At 38.6% G+C, this 24,956-nt stretch overlaps 1 protein-coding gene across 10 annotated transcripts in view; it reads right to left on the reverse strand.

The window, feature by feature from the left end:
• The window catches only part of Osbpl3 (oxysterol binding protein like 3), a 187,037-nt gene that overhangs the window by 95,268 nt on the left and 66,813 nt on the right, over nucleotides 1–24,956 (reverse strand). For 5 of the 10 annotated variants that reach the window (XM_046463529.2, XM_046463527.2, XM_046463528.2 and 2 more), the window contains one exon: nucleotides 1,465–1,709. In XM_046463529.2, the coding sequence (XP_046319485.1) occupies nucleotides 1,465–1,557 (93 nt within the window). In that variant the 5' untranslated portion in view covers nucleotides 1,558–1,709. Of the gene's footprint in view, nucleotides 1–1,464; nucleotides 1,710–12,591; nucleotides 12,794–17,503; nucleotides 17,606–21,500; nucleotides 21,630–24,956 lie in introns of all 10 variants that reach the window. The other 5 variants (XM_058585357.1, XM_058585356.1, XM_046463525.2 and 2 more) reach the window with 5 other exon arrangements.

A 24,956-nucleotide genomic window follows, 5' to 3' on the forward strand; every position in this document is an offset into this window, starting at 1 on the left:
AAATATGAAAACCAAATTGCTTTCAAACACACTGAAAAAAGTTCCGGTAGTATCGAGCCTGAGAATGTCATGGAACGGCTCCAACTCCTCTGGCGTTATCAGCACCTGCTACTTCAATGAATCATGTTCTCTCTCTTTATCAAAGGACACAATAGATGCTACTAGGAGTAAAAGGAATGGGGTGGGTAAGGGAAATCACACATTCTGCTCTAATCCCAACCAGAATTTTGGTTCAGGGAGAGAAAAACCCTGTGGAAGTTGGCAAAGCAGATAAGCATAGTTAGCTTCATGAAAATTGAACTCCAGAGAGTCCTGGGGCATTAGCCAGTGACTAAATTTAGTCTTTTTTTCAAACACAGACAAATTTAACAAAATGCCCTTCTAAATCCCTCAAAGGAGATCCTGGAGGGCTCCCCAGTGTCAAGCCCATAGCAAACTCTAATTTGCCTAGAATTAGGGATTCGTGGGTAGCAAGTCCCCTGTCTCAGGCAATGTTCAAATGGAAAGACCCATGCTGATGTGACATAAAAGTATGGACGTGCCTGAGGTGGGAGGCTGCTCAATTGTAGCTTTCAAGTCTGGAAGTGAGTACACTTGGCGATAGTTAGGCCAGAATTTCCCATGGGGCAAAAGCAATGCCAACAGAGCCAGAGTACTAAAAAGGCTCGGAGACTCCTCAGGTTGTAAATCCAGCATTTTGGCATCCTCTTCTCTCTCTATGTATGTGAAGGAGGAAGACTCATAATGATTAATGTGCATTTGCTGCCTTTGATCGAAAACCAGCAGATCTTGCCAGCAGACATTTATTAGAAAGAAAACCAAGAAACAACATAAGAATTACCTGACAGTTATTTAGGAGTTAATTATTCAGTCCTTTGTTTTCGTGTGTGCTTTCTCCTACTTAACTCCTTTTGACCATTTTTTTTTCTGTTGATTAGGTTCCCTCGACTCACTAGTAAAGTAAATCAAATGAGTCTTAGAGTTATTGTGGGCAGTCTGTGGTTACAAGCTGTCGTAAAAGGTTTGGTGAGGGGAAGGAAGTGGGGGGTGGATATTATAATTACTGGAAAAGTGATTGTTGTTTATCTTGGTTAGCAGGGTATACAGTGGGGCTCTGGGGCCAAACACAACCTTGGTTTCTCATGTGCTCTTTACTAGCTGTGTGTCCTTGGGCAAGTAACCTGGTCTGAGTCAGCTTCCTCATGGGGCAAATGGGAATATTAATACTTACATTGGTGGGCAGTTGTAAAGATTGAATAAAATAATACAAAGAGCCGAGGAGAGTTCTTTCCACCAGCTAGGCACACAAGCTTAATGATTCAAATTGTATAGAATTTACTCTCCTCACACAGTGAAGAAGAAAACAAATATTCTTATACTGAGAAAAGGATTTCCCAAGCAAATGTACACATTTTAACACATTAAACTTCCTGGTGATTTAAATGTGCAAGAGTCAAACTTTACCTGTCGACTTCCCTGCTTGGAGGAGCAGCTACTTGTGCTCCTTGAAGGTGAGACCAATTTCTGGGACACACCAAGGTTCTTTTCATCACTCATTGTGAGCAGCTGGTCAGTCACTTGGCCTCAATGCAATCAAAATGCCATCAGAAGACAGAGGAGTTGAGAGTATGGAGGTCCCACACAGGTAGATAGGTCAGCTCTTATCCAGTATGCTCAAAAAGCATTTTTAGATGGCCCAGAGGAAATCCCTAAAACCAAAAGAAAAGCAATTAGAGAGAAGTCAGAGACCTAAATGTCTTCTCTAATAAATCATGTAAGTGTCTTCATATTACACATTACAAAGCCTTGATGCTTAGGTACAGGCTATCAAGGAAAAATGTTTCACACTTTCCTCTTATTGGTAATTTTGTATAGGTGGTTCTTCATGTAGTTCTGTAAGACGACAGTCTTAAGAAGGTTAATATGGAAATTTGAGACACATACCAAATCAGTATCATAAAAAATCCCAAGCCACAATGAGACATCACTTCACATCTACTATGATAGCTATAATTTTAAAAAGAAAGCTAAAAACTAGTGTTGTGAAGGGTGTGGCGAAATTGGAACTCTTAGGTATTGCTGGTGGGAACAGAAATTGGTACATCTATGGCAAAAAAAAAAACAGTTTGGTGGTTACTCAAAAATGTAAACATAGAATTATCAGATGATCCAGCAAGTCCATGTCTAGGTATGTATCCAAAAAAAACTGAAAACAGGAATTCAAACAAAAACTTGTAGACTACTTCTCATGGCCACGTTATTCACAATAGCCAAATGTGGAAATGATCCAAACGTACATCAAATAATGAATGAGGAACTAAATCTGGGAAAGTCATACAATGTAAAATTATTCAGATATTGAAAGGATACACATTCTAACACAGGTGAACCTTGAAACACCATGCTCAATGAAACAAGCCTGACACAAAAGACCACATATTACATGTTTCTATTTATATGACATATCCAGAGTCAGCAATCTGCAGAGACAGGAGGGTGATTAGTGGTCACATGGGTGTGTGTGTGGGGGGGGGTGTGTGATGACGGCTTACTGGAGTTTCCTTTGGGGATGATGAAAATGTTCTTGAAATAGATAGTTGTGGCAGGTGAACAACATTGTAATAGTACTAAGTGTCACTAAATTATACTCTTGAAAGTTGTTGAAAAGATGAATTTAACGTTGGGCATATGGAACTACAATTTTAAAAAATCCCTGTGTTTTCAGAGAAAAACCCACATAAATACAGTTATCTTATATTAGACAAAGGCATCAAAAACATATATTGGAGAAAAGATAGCCTCTTCAACAAATGGTGCTGGGACAACTGGAAATCCATATGCAACAAAATGAAATTAAGCCCCTATCTCTCACCATGCACAAAACTCAAAGTAGATCAAAGACCTACAAATCAAACCAGAGACACTACCCAAATCTCCATCATGTCAGATTACGCCCCCACTTAAGACTCCTATAGCGCAAGAATTAAAATCAAGAATCAATAAATGGGATGGATCCAAACTAAAAAGCTTTTTCTCAGCAAAAGAATCAATCAGTGAGGTGAATAGAGAGCCTACAGAATGGGAGCAAGTTTTTATCACATGCACATCAGATAGAGCACTAATCTCTAGGATATATAAAGAACTCAAAAATCTTAACACCAAGAAAACAAATAACCCAATCAATAAATGGGCCAAGGACCTAAACAGACACTTCTCAGAAGATGATATATAATCAATCAACAAATATATGAAAAAATGTTCAATATCTTTAGCAAATGTTCATATCTTTAGAGAAATGCAAATCAAAACTACTCTAAAATTTTATCTCACTCCAGTCAGAATGGCAGCTATTTAAGAATACAAACAAGAAGTGTTGGCGAGGATGTGGGGAAAAAGATACACTCATACATTGCTGGTGGGACTGCAAATTGGTGCAGCTAATATGGAAAGCAATATGGAGATTCCTTGGAAAACTGGGAATGGACCCACCATTTGACCCAGCTATCCCACTCCTCGGTTTATACTCAAAGGACTTAAAAACAGCATACCACAGGGACACAACCACATCAATGTTTATAGCAGCACAATTCACAATAAATAAATTGTGGAACCAAACCTAGATACTCTTCAGTAGATGAATGGATAAAGAAAATGTGTATATATGCACAATGAAATATTACTTAGCATTAAAAGAGAATAAAATCATGGAATTTACAGGTAAATATATGGAGTTGGAGAATATACTGCAAAGTGAAGTAAACCAATCCCAAAAAACCAAATACCGAATGTTTTCTCTGATATAAAGATGCCGATTAATAATGGAGATGGGGGGCAGAGCATGGAGGAATACACAAACTTCAGATAGGGCAAAGGGAATGGAGGGGAAGGGAGGGGGCATGGAGGTAGGAAAGATGGTGGAATGAGACGGACATCATTACCCTAAGTACACGTATGAACACATGAATGGTGTGACTCTTTGTGTTCAACCAGAGACATGAAAAATTGTGCTCTATTTGTGTAATATGAATCGAATTGCAATCTGATGTCATATATAACAAATTAGAATAAATAATATAAAAAATTTAAAACAACAAGCAAGAACATTTAAAAAAAATTTTTTTTGAAACAAAACAAAATCCCTGTGCTTTGGAGATTTGTTCTCCCAAAGGCTTTTCTTCTTATAAAAAAAAAAAAAAATCTGTAACATGATATAACAAAACTGTGGGGACAAGCAGAAATTTCCACATCTATTAACATATCAATAATTAAAAGAATGACTATTGACTCCATACAACCTACTGCCAAGCACTACATTAAGGACTCCCACAAATGCTGTTTCATTTAACCAACAGGCTAATGGGAGAATATTATCTCTATATGGAGAAGACAATTGAGTCTCTGTGAAATTGTCACCTGCCCAATCACACAGCTGGCTAGAGGCTGAATCAGGGCACTATCCTAGTCCATGGTACTGGAAATTGGCAAGCCCCAAATTAGCCAGGTATGATGATAACGGCTGTTACCCCATCTTGGAGACCTGGAAGCTGGGGAGAAAGATATAGGAGGGAGAATATCATGAGCCAGAGGCAACCCCCACCACCCCTGTCCAATTCCTTTCTATAGCACAATACCAACCTCCCAGATGGCAACCTGGGGTGGCAAAGGCAGTGACCAGGAAGGACAGGGAATACCCCTTACAAGTGGTCACCTGGGCCATTACCTGCCACCTCTGCAGATCTCAGAGTCTTACCTGATGGAGGCCTTCTCGGTTTTCAGAGAGGGGAAATCCCAGAATTACCACCTCCATCCACAATGTAAGGGTTAAGGGTAACTAATATATTTAGTTTTGGCTTCAGAAGGCCAGGAATATTTATTTAACACACTAAGTTCCAGTAAGTTCTACAACTTTCCCATGCATATTAATAATGCTAAAAGAAATTTATTTAATCCATCCAGTTACTGTGCTCACTGAGTGTAATTTTAAAAGAAGAGCCAGGGGCAGTGGCACAGCCTGTAATCCCAACAGTTCGGGAAGCTGAGGAAGGAGGATCGCAAGTTCAAAGCCAGCCTCAGCAACTTATTGAGGCCCTATGCAACATAGTGAGACCCTGTCTCAAAAAAAATAAAAAGGGCTGGGGATGTAGCTTAGTGGTTGATCATCCTGGGTTAAATCGCCAGTACCTAAATAAATAATATCAAATAACTGTCCAGGAACCAGCTAGTTAGATATCAAACTTTTGGTTAATTATTAAATACTAAAATCCCTATGCCTTCTCTGATATTTAGATCTTTAAAAATGAGTATAATGAGAGCAACTAAGAACAGAGCAGGGAGGAAGAGCAGGAAGAAAAGATTAACATTAAACAGATACATGAGGTGGGATGGAAAGGGAGAGAAAAGGGAAATTGCATGGTAATGGAGGGAGACCCTCATTGTTATACAAAATTACATATAAGAGGTTGTGAGGGGAATGGGAAAATAAACAAGGAGAGAAATGAATTACAGTGGATGGGGTAGAGAGAGAAGATGGGAGGGGAGGGAGGGGGCATAGTAGAGGATAGGAAAGGTAGCAGAATACAACAGTTACTAATAGGGCATTATGTAAAAATGTGGATGTGTAACCGATGTGATTCTGCAATCTGTATTTGGGGTAAAATTGGGAGTTCATAACCAACTTGAATCTAATGTATGAAATATGATATGTCAATAGCTTTATAATGTTTTGAACAACCAATAAAAAAAATAAATTAAAAAAAAATTTTAGAAAAAAAAAATGAGTATGTTAAAGCCATAAGCTCAAACCAAAACAATGAGGAGAAATATCTAAATCTCAGAAAGAAAATTAAGGTACCTATAGCCACAGAAGTCCACTGCCATCTAACTCTCTCCACCAAACACCCCCTCAAACCCCCACCCCACAATCTGTATCTATTACATGTTGGATCCAATCATAAATAAGAATAAAAGCAGCAAAGTAACGTCAGTCTCTCCATAAAGTTAGCTTTACTTATGAGAACATCACTAAGGGTACCTGAATTAGGAGCAAATTAATCTAGTTTAAAACTAATAAAAGAAGCTGCAAAGATATATTAATTTAATAACAGTGTTGGCTGCTGCTGTTGCAAGGAAGAGAAAAACCAACTTGAGAGAAACCATGAATGACTGAGAATGTGAGTGTGTGTGTGTGTGTGTGTCTGAGAGAGTATGTGTGTGTATGTGTGTGTGTGTGTGTGTGTCTGCCACCATTGCTACAACATATACAAGGTGGATGAGGATTTCTGTTTGTGTGGGCAGGTTTTTTGTTTTGTTTTCTTTGCGGCTGAAGCTCTGATAAGGAAGAGTATGGGGCAAGAGGAGTGTGTGAATTATGAAACAGGGTGAGAGAACTGGGCAGTGAAGCGAAAGTCACAGGAATTCTGAAACTGTGCCAAGCAGAAACAGCACAACTGCCACCCCCAAACCCTCCCTTAGAGGCAACTGATAAAAAGGGTCTTCTTTATCTCTTGGCCTTGCCAACTTCAGAGAGAATAACTACAAGGTTGTGTGCAGACCAAACTGGTACTCATCCAAGTTGGCATTTAGGGTTAAGGCCTCTGCCAGCACTGCAGCCTCCCTCTCCTCCTCCAGGGAAGCTCTTCCTATATCCATCTCCAGGGCAGAGCCCTGTATTATTGCCCAGGAAAATGCATCTATTTCAACCCCCAAATCTTTCTGCTAGTCTCATCATCAGAAATTTAGTTAAAATGGCCACATGAGGCCATTTTAAAGGGCAAAAGAAGTTGAGTGCCAGGAAAAGGTTACAATTAAAGGGGCAGAATAAAGAATGAGGGCAGCAGTAGCCCAAGTATGAGGTATCCCAGGCACCAAGGTGGCCACTAGGACAAAGCAGCCATTGAATCCACCATAGAAGACTTTGAAGGACAAAGGACTTGGCAGGAGTCCTCAAAAGAAGGGGAGTCTTCTATTCCAAGTAGCCATCTTCACTGTGCTAACCTAGAAAAATGATGATGACAACATTTCTTCAGAGGAGTGTGGGGACAGGATCCCAGGCCACTGATTCAGGGATCTAAGATGATGAGGTGAGTGCTTATGAAAGAGTGTGTGGTTCTCATCCCTGCCCAGTGACCCTTCAATGGCAAACCTCTAATTCAAGGAGTTTGCTGGTTTGAACAAAATAGAATAGCTTCCCTGCTCACAGACTGTGAATAACTTCAGGATGATAATTTATTTCCACCAGTCTTCTGAGGTATAACTTTGATATGGTAAAGTGCACAGCTCTTAAGTGCACATATTTATGTACATTTTCAAGTGCATGACTACCTTCCTTCCAAATCAAATATATATATTTAAAAAAAATCATTTACAGCTTCTCCAGACTGTTCCTGGACCTGCTGGGCTTTGCCCAGTAAATCTCTCCTGCAAGTCCTTGTTAATGTACCTGGAGGGACTTAAAAGGTTTTATGGCTGCTTTTGTGCAATCTGTCTATTACAAGTATTTGATGTGTGGTGGAATTGAGTTTGGAGACTTGCTTTTATGCCAACACAACACCAGGTTCAAGTGTAGAAGACTTATAACTATCCCTTTCCTCTAAATCTAGGAGGCTACCATGCCCAATGTGAAAAACCAGAAGCACTTAGGCCAAGGCAAAACCCAGAGATGAACTGGGTCCTTTCTACCATTGACACCTACACTTATGATAAGTGATGGGCCAGGCCCTGGTGAAACTTGGTGTTTCAGTTAAAAGACAATAGGCATAGACTTTCAAAGATCTACCATCCTGGGGCTCCCATTAGGGAAAGAGAATGGATTTCTATTTAAAAAAAAAAAAATGGATATTGGTATTAGTTCTTTAAAGGTCTTGTAGAACTCGACTGTGTATCCATCTGGTCCTGGGCTTTTCTTGGTATTTTTTCAAAGAACCAACTTTTTGTTCTGTTAATTTTTTAATTGTTTTTTGTTTGTTTGTTTGTTTCAAGATTTTAGCTCTGATTTTAATTATTTCCTGTCTTCTGCTTTTGGTGTAGATTTGTTATTCTTTTTCTAGGGCTTTGAGATGTAATGTTAGGTCATTTATTTGTTGACTTTTTCTTCCTTTAAGGAATGAACTCCATGCAATGAACTTTCCTAATACCAATACTCTTCAATTTATTTCAAGAAATAGAAAAAGAGGCAGCACTTCCAAACTCATTCTATGAGGACAATATCACCCTGATTCCAAGACCAGGCAAAAACACATTTAAAAAAGAAAACTTCAGACCAATATCTCTAATCAACATCGATGTAATAATTCTCAATAAAATTCTGGCAAATCGAGTACAAAAACATATCAAAAAGATAGTGCACCATGATCAAGTAGGGTTCATCCCAGGGATGCAAGGTTGGTTCAACATATGGAAATCAATAAATGTAATTCATCACATCAATAGACTTAAAGATGAGAATCATATGATCATCTCAATATATGCAGAAAAAGCATTTGACAAAATATAGCACTCCTTCATGTTCAAAACACTAGAAAAATTAGGGATAACAGGAACATATCTCAGCATCTTAAAGGCTATCTACGCTAAGCTCCAGGCCAACATCATTCTAAATGGAGAAAAGTTGAAGGCATTCCCTCTAAAAATTGGAACAAGACAGGGATGCCCTCTTTCACCACTTCTACTTAACATTCTTATTGAAACATTGGCCAGAGCAATTAGACAGATGAAAGAAATTAAAAGGATACACATAGGAAAAGAAAAACTCAAATTAGCACTATTTGCTGATGACATGATTCTATACCTAGAAGACCCCAAAAAAATTCCACTGGAAAACTTCTAGAACTAGTAAATGAATTCAGCAAAGCAGCAGGATATAAAATCAATCCCCATAAATCAAAGGCATTTCTGTGTATCAGTGACAAATCCTCAGAAAGGGAAATGAGGAAAACTACCCCATTTACAATAGCCTTTAAAAAAAAAACATAAAATACTTGGGAATCAACTTAATGAAAGAGGTGAAAGATCTATACAATGAAAACTACAGAATGCTAAAGAAAGAAATCAAAGAAGACCTTAGAAGATGGAAAGATTTACCTTGCTCTTGGATAGGCAGAATTAATATTGTCAAAATGACCATACTACCAAAAGCACTGTATAGATTTAATGCAATTCCAATCAAAATCCCAATGGCATTCCTCATAGAAATGGAAAAAGCAGTCATGAAATTCATCTGGAAAAATAAGAGACCCACAATAGGAAGAGTGAAGCACGTGGCATCACTATACCAAACCTTAAATTATACTACAGAGCAATAGTAACCAAAACAGCATGTTATTGGCACCAAAACAGACTGGTAGACCAATGGTACAGAATAGAGGACACAGAGACTAATTCACAAAATTACGATTATCTTAAATTAGACAAAGGCACCAAAAACATGCATTGGAGAAAATATAGCATCTTTAACAAATGGTGCTGGGAAAACTGGAAGTCCATATGCATCAAAATGACCATGCACAAAACTCTCACCATGCACAAAACTCAACTCAAAATGGATCAAGGACCTAGGAATAAAACCAGAGACTCGGCTTCTAACTGAAGGAAAAAGTAGGCTCTAATCTCCGTCATGTCGGATTAGGCCCCAACTTCCTCAATGAGACTTCTATAGTGCAAGAATTAAAATCAAGAATCAAAAATGGGATGGATTCAAACTAAAAAGCCTCTTCTCAGCAAAAGAAACAATCAGTGAGGTGAACAGAGAGCCTACATCTTGGGAGCAAATTTTTACCTCTCACACATCAGATAAAGCACTAATCTCTAGGATATATAAAGAACTCAAAAATATTAACACCAAGAAAACAAATAACCCAATCAATAAATGGGCCAAGGACCTAAACACACTTCACAGAAGATGATATATAATCAATCACCAAATATATGAAAAAATGTTCAATATCTCTAGCAATTAGGGAAATGCAAATCAAAACCACTCTAAGATTTCATCTCACTCCAGTCAGAATGGCAGCTATTATGAATACAAAGAACAATAAGTGTTGGTGTGGATGTGGGGAAAAGGCACACTCATACATTGCTGGTGGGACTGCAAATTGGTGCAGCCCATAAATATGGAAAGCAGTATGGATATTCTTTGGAAAACTGAGAATGAAACCACCATTTACCCAGCTCTCTCTCTTCCCCAAAGGATTTATTTATTTATTTATTTATCCCCAAGGATTTAAAAACAGCATACTACAGGCACATAGCCACATCAAGGTTTATAGGAGCACAATTCACAAGAGCTAAATTGTGAAACCAACCTAGATGCCCTTCGGTAGATGAATGGATAAAAAAAAAAATGTGGTATTTATATACAATGGAATATTAATCAGCAATAAAAGAGAATAAAATCATGGCATTTTCAGGTAAATGGATGGAGTTGGAGAATATAATGCTAAGTGAAGTTAGCCAATCCCCCAAAACCAAATGCCGAATGTTTTCTCTGATATAAGGAGGCTGATTCATAGTGGGGTAGGGAGCAGGAGCATGGGAGGAATAGGCGAATTCTAGATAAGGCAGAGGGGTGGGAGGGGAAGGGAGGGGACATGGGGTTAGAAAGGATGGTAGAATGTGATGGTCATGATTATCCAAAGTACATGTATGAAGACATGAATTGGTATGAATATACTTTGTATACAACCAGAGATATAAAAAATTGTACTCTATATGTGTAATATGAATTGTAATACATTCCGCTGTCATGTATAAATTTAAAAAAAATAATAAAAAAGATATAAAAAATGGGGAAGAATAAATGGCAATCAATGTATGGCACAGGTTGACTTTAAGATTTTTTTTTTTGTGATGAAAAACATTTTATTCTGTTCAAAGTAGACATCTGAGAGTTCTTAGTTATGGGCACTTTAGGTAGGAGCTTCACCTGTATATCTGCAATTCAATCGTAGTTGAGATGATTGAGATGATTTCTAAAATAATAATAATAATAATAATAATAATAATAATACCTGCAGTTACAAAAATCCAATTATCATGGTTAAAATGATTACATTTTTCAGCACAGATGCAAACAAATATAACCTCCCTCTAATTATCAGACAGTATAAATTTTGTTAGTATATATTAGAGTTCTGACCTGTTTGGTTTCTCCTGCCATTTCTGTGTTAAGATTTTCTTTTTTAAATAGAAAGTTTCACTTAGAAGACACCATTTGGAAAAAGATGGAAAGGATAGATAGATAGATAGATAGATAGATAGATAGATAGATAATAGATAGAGATATAGATAGAGATAGATAGATAGATAGATAGATAGATAGATAGATAGATAGATAGATGATAGATAGAGATATAGATAGATAGATAGATAGATAGATAGACCACACATGTACATTGGGAAGGGGCCAGACCTGGTCTGAATTGGTGCTTCCTTATTACAAACTCTGCACCTTGACAAATGCACTGGTAACTTTTTTTTCCTGTATAAAATGGGAAATAATAATATCTACTTCTCAGGAAATTGTGAGGATTAAATGAGAAAATGAAGACAATGAGTAGAATAACCACCCAACAGATGTGAATTCCATTTTCTCCTCTCCTGGCATATGCAGCCCAAGATAAGAACTTATGCCCCTCTTTCAAACAAAAACAATTAAGGATTCTATAGAATTTTAAAATATCTGTATCTGCCAACATATTAACATTTTCCCAAATCCATACCACAAGTGTGAACAGACTTTTTAAATCATTAAAACAGCATGCTTACTTTGGATGAAGGCAAATGCAGAAATTTAAAAGCCACATAATTCATCACCTTTGGATGTTTTTAAAAGCAACTTAATATTAACTAGTAGATTGGGAACAGTGGCATAGAAAATAGCTATTTATTAATCCACTAGATTTGGGGTCTATACTTGGTTTGGTTTGAAAATAACTCTCATGAAGATCACGAGGCACATAGTTCTAATTAATTTTCAATTTCTCAGTAAAATGGAGAAATAAATTATGTCGTGAATTACCACTAAAAAAACTGATAATGGGATATCCATGTCTGGTTTATGGTAAAAGGAATTATTCTAATCCTAGATATATGCCTTTTTAGAAATGGCAGCCTCTAAAACACCTTGATCTCAAAAACATTACATGATCAGAAGTAGGGCTTTGGTTATTTGGCTTCCAGTGCCTCAGACCAGAGATTCAGGATCAGAAATTTCTAGAATGTTCTAATTATAATAACCTCAGATACATACAAGTGACCCAGGACCTCTGTGTGAAGCACTGGCAGATCAGGATCAATGGTCTGGTAGGGAGAAGCAATATCTGACTGTTGTGGGGGATGAAGACTGAAGCTCAGAATCCAAAGAAGTTTCGACACCTATACCATTGAGGACAAACAACTCCCTGACAGAACATTTTTACAGTAATTGCTTTCCCTTGCGAAGACAGCGGTTAAGAGCCTAAAGATTCAAATGCTTTCTCTCTGTATTGTCCACACTTTGTTGAGCATGCATCACAACACTGACTACATATTGGAATTATATAGAAAACTTTAAAAATGCTGATGAGTAGGCCACATACCTAATATCTTTATTACCTTGAAATCTATGGTGGGGCAGGTTTTGGTGTTTCCAACCCCTCACAGGTGATTATGGTGCAGAACCAGGGATAAGAGCCACCATTACATGGTCTAAAAAGTAATGTGTGCACCTAGCTCCTGCGAGATCATCCAAGGGTTGAATCTTCCAATCTTTAAGAATTGATTTTCCTATACTGACCTCTGGGTTTATGTCCTTGACCTACAATGAGAGAAATTATTAAAAATAAATAAATAATCAATCAACCCTGTGATATTGGGATTTTTTTTTCCATACAGGTCCTACCTGAGACAAGTTCCTGGGCCGGAGAATGACCCTCCCCCCTATAAACTTGAAGAAATAAGACATGCTCCATCTGTGGTATTTTTATGATCTAGTAACCTAACCACAAAAGGAAACTAGGGTAATTCTGCACATCTTGTCTTAACCTAAACTGGGTCCCTTCCTACATGTGAGCTCACTTATTTAGTAATAATGCACTCAAGAATTTTGCAGCAGATGGACAGAATCCATCAGTATGGAGTTATGATTCTGACCTCTGGATGCCTGTCAGAATGTCTTCAGGCTTGGGCTGGGGGTGTAGCTTAGTGGTAGAGCTCTTGCCTAGCATGTGTGAGGCACTGGGTCTGATTCTCAGCACTGCATATAAATAAATAAATAAATAAATAAATAAATAAATAAATAAATAAATTCTAGCCCAGGAACTTGTCTCAGGTAGGGCCTATATGGAAAAAAAATCCCCCCCAAAAAATGTCTTCAGGCTTTATCATGTCAATCAAAAACTTGGGGCCAGGACCTGGGCAGCAGTATCTTATAAAAAATCCTCAGTAAATTCCAGTGTACAATTAGGGTTGAGAATAATTGGTGTAGGGATTTCAGAAATTTCTTTCTCTTTCTAATCATCATCACAGCATCCACCCACTTGAGGATTCCGATATCTATCTCAAACCCCTCACAGTTTACCATCAGAAGTTCTGGAAAACAGGTTAACTCCATCCCTGCTGTGTGTCTGGGCTCTGCTGGATGCACATCTACCCCTTCCCTGTTATGGAGTTCACCCCTTGTCTCCTGAGGTTAGCCTGCTTTCCGCAATTAGCACCTCTCCTTAGAAGAGAGACAGAAAATAAGGGAGAGAGGAACAATCCTTTTAACTCTTGATGTTTTGTCATAAGGCAAGTCCACAAACTTATCTTTTACTTGTGCATCTGGATCTGTACATGTTTGCAAAACTGTTTTCTGACTTTTGACCACTTCTGGTAACCATTGGTTCACTCCTGATGTCAACTCTGCAGACGTGATTCAGCATGCCCATGCAGCACTCCTCAGGGCCTCTTGGACTATGAGCCTGGCAGTGCACTGTGCTAGCTCCTGCTTATATATTTATGTGTGAAATAAATACATAAATGTATATTTATATTATATTACATACTGTATTATATAGATAAAACAGTAAATATATATTTAAATGTATTTTTAATATCAAATATATAATCATTCAATATATTTTATATACTTAAATATAATAAATATGTGATAGATAATTTGTTATTTTATTATGGTCAGAACACAATATGAAATTCACAGCTTTCAAGTGTATAATACAGTATCATTAACTATACCCACAATGTTGTGCAGCAAATCTCTAGAATTTACTCATCTTGGAAAACTGAAACTCTGTACCCATTAAACAATAACTTCCAGCTGGGGTGGTGGCACACTCCTATAATCCCAGCTACTCTTCAGGCTGAAGCAGGAGGATCTCAAGTGCAAGGCCAGCCTCAGCAATTTGGCAAGGCCATGTCTCAAAGTAAAAAGGTCTGGGAGTATAACTTAGTGGTAGAGTGTCCTGGGTTTGATCCCCAGTGCTGTAAAAGTGAACAACAACAACAACAAAAAACTTCACATTGCTTCCTTCCCCCTTGCCCCCACCAGTCTCTGGCAAACACCATTTTACTCTCTGCTTTTCAGAATGTGACTATTTCAAATATATAAGTGGAATCATGCAGTGTTTGTACTCTTGTGACTGACTTATTTCACTTAACACAATGTCCTCTAGGGATATCCATGTTATTGCCTATTGCAGAATTAATTTCCTTTTGTTTAAAGACTGAATACCATTCCTTGTATGCATAGACTACATACTATATTCTTAATGCATTCAACTGTCCATATGCATTGAGGTTATTTCATCTTTGTGATTATGGATAGTGCTGCTATGAACATAGACATGCAAACTAACATCCTCTTCACCTTCAAGTGCTGTATACTGGCTCTTATTTATCTGTCCCAGTTACGTAGGCATTTAGTAAAGTTTTGTCCTTCCTCCACTTCTTGGTGCAAGCTTTGGCTCTTGGCAGTATTATCCATGCCCATGGTTTTGTTAAGGCAACTGTCCCTCACTCTGCTCTTTACCCTCCTTCTAGTCCACAGCAGCTGGGTGGCCCTGGATGGATCACTGGAACACCAAGCCTACTAACCTACTGGTAATTCAAGAGCAGGCTTCTCATTCCCTCATGCTGATACCTGCTGTGGACTTCCTGGACTCGATTAAGACACCTATCGCCACTCCATCCAACCAAACTTCTTCTCCCAGGTTCCCCAATACTGTAGACTGCAACTCTCTCTGACACTGACCTCATCACGTCCAATTTGTTTTATATTCTTCTATTCTTCAAATCACCAATCCATTTTAGACCCCCATTGGGCCTGCAATCAACTCTACTTCTTCTCTCTCATCACTTCAATCCACCTTATATTTTGTCCAATTTATCCCCCAAGCTCTTTCTCCTGCTCCAAAGTCCCAGTGCTTACAGGATAAATAAAAGTTACAAGGCCTGGCTTGCAAAACCCTCCAGGATACAGTTATACTGAGCTGACTTTGGACTTGTTCTTCTGTTATTTACTGTACATTGCTAAACTTCTGAATAGTTTCCTCACCTGAAAACAGGCACAGTTAACAGGATTAAGCCCTTAGGGTTCCGTAGTGATGAACTGAAATAATGCATGTGAAGCACTAATCATGATCCTTGACAGCCGTCACTCACTTACATTTTAGCTGATATTCATGCAAGCTTTAGCTCTTGGCAATCTTACCCACACCCATGGCTTTGATTAGACAGTTCTTTGCCACTCTACTCTTTACACCTTCCCTCCAGTCCACAGCTGCATCACACCTATATGTGCACCCTGTATCCTAGCTAGTCCTTCATGGAGCACCCTCCTAACCCATTTATCTCTCCCATTTATGGAAATTTCCACCATCTTCCAAAGATCATTTTAACCATTACCTTCTCCATGAAACCTCTTTTCAACCCTTCCCCTCCCCCTAAATGGTTTTGTTTCTCTTTTTGGACTCCTGCTCAACTTTTGCAGTACCTCCAAGTATTAGTCATGTTTCCTGTATTTTGAGTCACTCTTTGTATTTGTATGTATTTCAGAATATTTTAACCATATCTTCCTTTTGAGATTGCCTTATCATTTTGTCTTTGACTCTGAGAGATAGCATTTCTTTTCTTTTTTAAAAAATACTTTTTATTAGTTGTTGATGGACCTTTATTTTATTTATTTATATGAGGTGCTAAGAATCGAACCCAGTGCCTCACACCTGCTAGGCAAGCAATCTACTACTGAGCCACAACCCCAGCCCCTCATTTATTTTCTTTTTTTGTTTTCCTATGACCTCCCTGAGATGTTTCTAGGATACATAGCTATAAGCATCATTGAGGGATTTTCTCTTTCTCTCTCTCTCTCCTTTTTTTTTTTTTTTTTTTTTTTGTTGATACTGGGGATGAACCCAGCACAGCAGCTCTCTATCTCTGAGCTGTATCCTGAGCTATATATTTCAGGTCAGTTCTATTAATAAGTTTAACAAGAGTCTCTTGCCAAATACACTTTTCCTCAAAACATGGCAAGAGCTTGCCCTGCAGACTAAACTCTGTCAACACTATCTTTGGTGATCAACACTTGCCAACTCTGTTGATAAAACATTATCAACAGTTACAGGTACACTTTCCAGATCCTCTTCCAGATCATGTTCTATTGTCCTCTGAAAGGTAAAAATACCACACAACTCCTCAAGTCCTTCAGTGTCCTACTGCACCTTGATGGTATTCATGGTACATTTAAGGTTTATTTTGACATTTAGTTATTTTTATTCAAGCCAGTAAGTGAGCTGATGCTTGAAGATCTGATATTTAGGTACATTACCATTCATGCCTTGGCTTCTTGTCCACCAATATCCATTCTCTCTTTAATAATAAGCTCTTAGGTGTCAGTTGGGTTGATAGTTACCTAATAAGAAGCCACATTTCTACCTTTCTTCCATCTTGTGCCTTATGACTAAGTACCTCCAATAAGATGTGAGTAGAAGTTATACTTCTTTCAGGTCATGATCCTAAAAGGAGAAGTATATGTATTCTCTCTGCCCTCTCCTGATTCCTGGGGACCAGGAGATGGTGACAATGAAAGCTACTAGTTGAGGATGTTAGTGTTACCACACCAGCCCAAAAATAGCTACATCAGTAACGTGAGAGAAAAATAAAATTCAATCTTGTTTAAACCATTTAATGTTGAGTTCTCAAATGTTTAATGCAAATATAGGCCCTAGGAAGTTAGCATGCTTTAAAATTAGGAAACTTGGGTCACATCTTTGCCCTACAATAGGAAGTGGCTAATGACTCCTTCCCTGATTGTCTTCCTGCATCAGAATCAGAGTCCCTAGCAAAGAGAATCCTGCTAATACTTCTATTTGTTCCCCCAACCAAAACCAAAACAAAACAAAGCAAAACCTCTTTCCAAGTCCTGAGTGTATATATATTATCCTCTCCTGAAATCACCCCACATTCTTCAAAGAGTAGGAATTCATTCACGTCATCTTTACTTTCCCCAGCAGGACAGCCCCCTTCACATTACCTGTGTCACCCCGGTGGTCCCAAGAGTCACCATGGGTCTGGATGACTGAATGTTCTGACTGGAGGGCGTAAGTTCACTGGTCAGATGACAATCCCTCCACTCCTGGAAGAATCAGAAATGGCCTGAGTTTTCCTCCTACTCTGCTGTGTGGCCACTCTAACCTGTTCTTCCCTGTCTCAAAAGAAACACTTATGGAATCCTGTGTGCTCTTGACTGCCAAAGGAGAGTAGTCACACTGAGGAAAATTCAATCCCCCACTATGTATCTGGACAGTACCTACTGCAAGTTCACAGCTTCCTCAGCAAAGGAAACTAAGTGACAGAAGCTTACCTAAAGGACTGCACAGCTCTGAAGAAGATGTGTGTAAGGGAAACAAACCAGAATACCTCAGAGGTGGGTGGTCTAAAGGTGGTCACATGGGAAGAGCTCAGTGAGCAGAGTTGTGAGCACAAGGGCAGAGAGGTGAACTTGAACATGAGGTGGGATCTGGCAGGGTTTAGAAGAATGTGCAGGGCAAAGTTGGGGGCAAGGCTAGAAGTGCAACCTCCTGAGACATTTTTCAACCCTGACTGCACCACAACATCACCCTGGGGAGCCTCTACCCAATTCCAAGGCCCAGCCCTGCTTCATTCCAATGTCTCTGCCACTCTGCAGATCAAGGATCAGGGGAGCTTTTGAGAATTTCCTCAGGTGATTCTGGTGCACAGTGAGGGTTGGGCCAGGGCCATAACATAATCTTGCATCCAGAAAGGATATATTTACTCCACAGAACCACCTTCTTTTATTTTGGTATTTGATTTCACTTGAGTATCTAATGCCAGACCTGTGTCTGCTGCATCTAATTTACACCAAATTAAAATGCAAAGCAGGATGTGACTTAGCAGTTTAAAGGGTAAGAAAAGATAGCACCACCCAAGAACTTAAAATAACATATGGTGGTTTAAATTTTATCAGTGGGTGGTGTTACCCTTCCTTAACTGACAACTGCTTGCGGAAGCAGAGGACAGTTTTAACAATTGGAACCACACCAGGCCTTTCATTACTTATCTGAAAGAGACTATCAACTGAATCACTATAAAATGTGAAAGTGAATTTTTGAAAGCTTCTCCATCTCCTAGAAAAATCTACTTATCATCTTTTCAGACATAAAAAAAATTGTTGCAGCTAACAATGAATAACCCTCGATAAGCCTGTCAGCCAAACACTCGAATAACAAGAAACTGGACACCCTGGTGGTTAATGTATGAGATGGACACACTTCCAGTTTCGTTGTCCACCCAAGTAAAAATCACCCTGAGCCTGAGAGTCTAAGCTTAAACCAAACTATAAAACTAAGTTATCAAGATATCTCTATTTGGGGTATAGTCTTCCAAAATTGTAGGGGCAATAACAATACCTTGTAAGAAAATCACTCATGCAGTGAAGGTAGTGGGGAGAATGAGGGACACAGGAAGTTTTACTCACTCTTGGGGGAAGGATGACTACAAGAAAATGAACATGAGATACTTTGAAAGGTACAATCTGGAAAAAGAAAATTCTAAGAAGAAATAGAAGGAAAAGGCAAAGAGAACAAGTTTTTTTAAAAAAAAGAAAAAGCTGGGGTGGATTTTGGTAGACTACGCATAAAAGGCAAGAAAAATTCAGAAGTGCCTCTGTTAGATTGTTACTGATGTTAACTGCAATGACTATTTTATTCTCCCTAGTAAAGCATATGAATAAGTAGCAATGTGAAGACTTCATCTTATTCCTTTTTGGTTTTATTTCCTACAAACTAGCACATGACCTGGTAGCTGGTAGGTTTTTTATTTATCAAATTGATAACCAGAATCCCTCTCCTTCACATATTAGCTACTGGAAAAAGATTTTTAATATATATATATTTAATATATATACTTAATATATACATATATATATATTTCACACATATATATATTTTCACACATATATACATATATATACACATATCTATACATACAAACACACACACACACATAAATATATATATATATTTTAGCTGTTACTGGACCTTTATTTTATTTATTTATTTATTTATAGCCGGTGCTGAGAATCGAACCCAGTGCCTCATACATGCTAAGCACTCTACCACTGAGCCACAACCCCAGCCCCTTTACAACTCCTTTTATCTCAGAAGTAGGAAAAAAAATTCTAAAGTATTCATTTGTTGAACTTTAAAAATTTGTGAACATGAATCATAATTTTTAGAAGTTTACAAGACTCATGGATAACAGAAATTACAAATAAGAATATCTATTGCAAATAATAAAATCTAACTCAAAATGTCATGGGTGAATAATGTATTAAAATTCCAGCTGGATTCTAGCATGTTAACTTTAAAAATCGAATTTGGCAACCAGGACCCTAAAGTTCACTGTCAATTTCTCTCCATCATACATTCACTGCAAATATCAGTTGAGTTAGGGAACTTAGTGCCTTGAGAGTGTTTTAATGCCCATTTAATATTTAATAGCATCTTTCATCAAAAGGCTCCAAATGCCATTCAAAGGCAACTCCCTTCTGCTCTCACACCCAACAGCAAAGCAGTCCCAGTGCAGAGGAGTTGACAGTCATAAAATGAGATGCACCCGGTCTCCAGATTTCAAGGCTTAATTCTGACTAAGAGCAAGTTGACGCCATGATGCCAATTCTGATTCATCATTACCAGGCGTGGAAGATATGCTTTTCCAAGATGACCACAGCAATTATATCCCATCCCATATGTTCTTCTAGCAAAACGACATTGACCCTTTTTCATAGGTAGGCGGAGTCTGTATTTTCTTCTTTGAATCTGGGTGGCCTCATGATTATAGCAGAAATAATGCTATGTGACTTCCAAGGCCATGGTGAAAAATGGCAATACAACTTTCATTGGATGCCTTCTTGTCTAAGGATGTTTTCCCTTCAACTTAGCCACCGTGATGTGAGCAACGCTAAGCTAGCCAATGTGGAGGGGATCATGAAAAGGCCCACGTGGAAGAGAACTGAATATCACCTCCTGGAGGTGTAACTCAGTGAACCTTCAAATGTTCTAGCTCCCAGCCTTCTCACCATCCCAGAAACCTGCTCTTTTCACAGGGTCAGCCCAAACTGCAGATCTGAAGGCTAAATAAATTTTGTCATTGTTTTAACCTATTAAGTTGTGAAAACTGAGTATAAAAATGTAAACATTCTTATATAAAATAGTGAAAAGAGGTCATGGGGAGAACCACTCAGAACACAAACAATTATTGCAGGAACTGCCCTGCTAGGCCAGTCTAACAAAACAGTCTGCCTTGTCTGTAAGCCTATTTTTTCTTAGCAACTAATGACAGAACTATCAACTATCACCTTAAGACTAGCTTTCCTTTAGACGAGCTTTACATAGTCATTTCGGCTGTTCACCAATCACAGCTTTCCAGCTTCCTCAAGCACCAAAAGGACCAATGAACTTTCTTTCAAAAAATAATTGTGTAGATTTCTCTGTGATTGAAAGCAGAGGGAGTCAGAGGAGAACAGCAACCAATTCATTAGGTCAGGAGCAAACACTGAATGATCATAGAAATAAAAGATCTGTGTGTAGACCAGAGCTACCCAATAGAATTTAGGTGCTGTGTATACCATAGCCTCTAGGCACATGTGGCCCCTGAGCACCTGAAAGGTGGCCGGGCCAGTACAACTAAGAAACTGAATTTTAAGTTTTATTTAATTTTTTAAAAAATTTTATATGTATACATATATTTTAGTTGTCGATGGACTTTTATTTTAATTAATTAATTAATTTTATTTATTTATATGTGGTGCTGAGAATCAAACCCATGCCTCACACATGCCAGGTAAGGCAAGTGCTTTACCACTGAGCCATAACTCCAGCTTAAGTTTTATTTAATTCTAAATTATTTAAATGCACATAGCTATCATATAGGACAACACAGTTTTTAGGCAACAGCATTCTAAATTGCTTATTTCCTCCCCCTTTTCTGTTAGCATGAGATGAGAATACCTTCCAGGTGTGCTCTTCCCTCTGCCTTCTATGGCTGGGGTACAGCTGAGCCACTGCCAAGTGTGTTGGCCAAGACTTCAATGTACTGAGTCACATCCAGGCAATTTTCTTTCCCATTCATTTTACTGTCTGGATAAAATGATATATAGGGTAAAATAAGCAATGGGTTTCAACATGAGCTCAGCAGGGATTTTTTTTAGTAATAAGCCAAATTTAAACTCATAGGTACTATGAACTGTGTCTACACAGGGATGAGCTGCCCTGAAAGGCTCATATCCTCAGCTCATATAACTTCAATGGAAAACCATTTAGGAATGTTACCAAAAAAGTGCGTAGAGTTCATAGGTCATTTACAAATGGCTTATGGTGGCTGCTCAATATTAAGACAATAGCCTGTGAGATAAGGCAAAGATTATATTTTAGAACAACAACAATAAAATGTTATCAGTTGCCAATTTTCTGGATAGATGAAAACATTTACCACTTTCTATCTTCTTAAAGTGGCAAAAGAATCTTCAGCCAGGTATCTTTTTATAGTGAAGAAGGAAAGGTGAGCAGTCTTTTAAGAGTCCCCAGGGAATTAACGAAGTCATAGAAAGTTCAACAAAGCTACTCAATGCTACAGTTTGGCCTGCAGCAAAGTTGTTAAGTTGGCAAAGAAATGAGAAATTCACCAAGGAAACAGCTAATTCCCAACACTGAAGTTTTCTCACAATCTGATGCCCAATTTACCAACTCAAAACTTATTTCAGCCACTGCCCAACTTAATAATTCCATCATTTGAGACAAGTGGATATCCTTAAAAGTTTCCCATTCAGAACAACATTTTCATAAACTGCTAGTAGAGTATAAATTGCAACATCTTTAGAAGATAATCTGGCAATAGAAAAGTTCTTTCAAAAATAAAGGTAATATTTGTTTTTTTTGGTGGTACTTGGAATTGAACCCCGTAGTACTCTGCCAATGACTATCCATGTCCATACCTTTTTATTTTTTTATTTATTTGTGTGTGTGTGTGTGTTTTTTAATGATGGTTCTTGCAAAAACACCTCAAATTTTACTCATGGTACAAAAGCAATAAATAACACATTAATACAGAAAAACACATAACTTATGTAGTTCATCCTTCAAAACCAGAACAGGTAAGTGAAAAGTCAGCACAAGTTCTTATCTTGACTATAAAAAATGAAATCATAAGTACACATTGGGAATTGAACTGTTTTTTTCTTCTTTTCAGGGGTGTGACATACTTGTTTTCTGATCAGTAATAATTTACCAAATAATGTATTAAACCCAAACTGACAGATGATCAGTAAAGCTGTCCACTGCCTCCTACTCACGCTGAGCTAGACCATTGACCACTTATCTTAGCAGGAGAGATTGTCACAGGAAGGAGAAATTACAGAGTCCCTACCTACTTCGACAGAAAAACCCAACCAATTTACACAGAATGGTTTTAAGCAAACATACACAAACACACCTGACATGCTTCAGCCTCTTTCCAGGAACAGCATTCATTCATGGGTGCCAGTAAAACAGGTGTAACACCATGAAAAGCATTTTTACCTTCACAGAACTAACAACCAAAAAGCATGCAGCATATAATACTTTGATCTTTAGGTGGATAGAAGTTCCAAGATCATCTCCACTAAGTTTGTCTGAGTATGTGTCTATAAAAATAATTTTAAAAAAATAATGCTTGAAAGAGACTTATAGAAACGGTAGGACTGCATTAGGACCAGCAGAAGACACAGTATTACAAGGACTACATATGTTAAGACTGGAAGTTGTGGGCTGTGGTTGTGGCTTAGCAGTAGAGTGCTTGCCTAGCACATGTGAGGCACTGGGTTCCATCCTTAGCAACACATGAAAATAAATAAATAAAATAAAGGTATTGTGTCCATCTGCAACTAAAAACTTAAAAAAAGAAAAAAGGCTGAAGTTGATTTTCACATGTAGCTTTTAGGTAAAGTACATCTCTCTGAGTTGATCCCTCCAACCAACACAAGCTGTCATCAAAGGAGATAGAGGAATCTTAGAATAGGCAGCCTGCTCAAGTAATTCTGTAAATAAATACTCCCAAATAAAAACCCCATTGAGGGAAAAGGGCTGAAACTCTGACCCATGTAAAAGAGCTGAGTGCACAAAGGACTCACATAAAGCCTTCTGGGAAAAAAAGGGGTTCATCGTGTTGGTTAGACACTTCAACGTGTCCTGGGAAAGGTTCCCCCAGGTGGAATGGCTGGAATGGGCTTGATCAGAGAGATGTGACTCAAGCACCAGAGAGGTGACTAGATAGGGAGAGAAGCACTAATGTAAGATAGCATGTCAGGAGAAATGGGTCCAGAAGGTCAGGTCATGATGTTTCTGATCCATGAATATTTAACACAAACTAAGGGCTGTAGAACAGAGTCTGAGATGAACTCTTGCTATTGTGATTACCTGAAGTCTCTCTGAGACTATTAGACCCAGTGACAGCCAGAATGATCCTATTCATTGCCTGGAGGTGGGACCTGGTGCTGCAGATTATCCTGGGAAACTGGCATAGAAGATGATTTGCACAATACAGTCACCACTAAGCCACTGCTTAAATCCAGTCCTAGGACTTCCTTTTCTGTAGTCCAGAAACATTTATGTAAAAGCTGGAAAAAAATCTGTAAATGTGAGTAGCCTGTGGAACACATTACTAACTGCTTAGTCTTCATAGTGTTGGAATGTAGTGAAAGCCGCCATGCTGAATCCAGGAATTGGCTCTGGTGGCTGTTCTTCAACATATTTTTACACCACAGAAATACATTCATTAAAATTGGGAATGTAAGGGCTGGGGTGTGGCTCAGTGGTAAAGCAGTTGCCTAGCATGCATGAGGCACTGGGATCAATTCCCAGCACCACATTAGGAAAAAAAAAAAAAATACTAAAAGAAAAAGATATTGTGTTCACCTACAACTAAAAAAAATATTTTAAAAAAATGGGCATGTAGATGAGTTTATTCTCTTCTGCGTCTTTAAGCTCCTGGTAATACATGTCCATGGAATTCTCTGTAATAACTAGAACTTGTCACCAATGATAATGTCCTCTAAATACCACCAGATTCTACAGAGGACACTGCGCTACCTCCATCTGCGCCAGTGAGCGGGCCTGTGCGCCTCCTACCCTGTTGGCCACCTGGACCCAGATCCCGTCCTCTTTGAGGGCAAGGCAGCCCAAGGAGGCCTTGCTGCCCAGGCCACCCGCTGCTCAATGGCCCAGCTCAGCACCTACATGTGAGAGCCAACCTCAGGCCCCTAGCTGCAGGCCGCAACAGCCAGACCTCCTTGCCCAGCCAGGGAGCTCCTTGCTCACCACCACCGCGGCCTCCCTCCCTTTTTATTTTATTTTATTTTGAGGCAGGAACTCCCCAAGTTGCTGAGGCTGGCCTTGAACTTCCTGCCTCAGCATCCAGAGTAGGTGGCATTA

Source organism: Marmota monax, unplaced genomic scaffold, assembly GCF_021218885.2.
Source record: "Marmota monax isolate L192 unplaced genomic scaffold, Marmota_monax_Labrador192_F-V1.1 WCK01_AAM20220418_F8-fsc00057, whole genome shotgun sequence".
Classification (NCBI taxonomy): Eukaryota; Metazoa; Chordata; class Mammalia; order Rodentia; family Sciuridae; genus Marmota; species Marmota monax.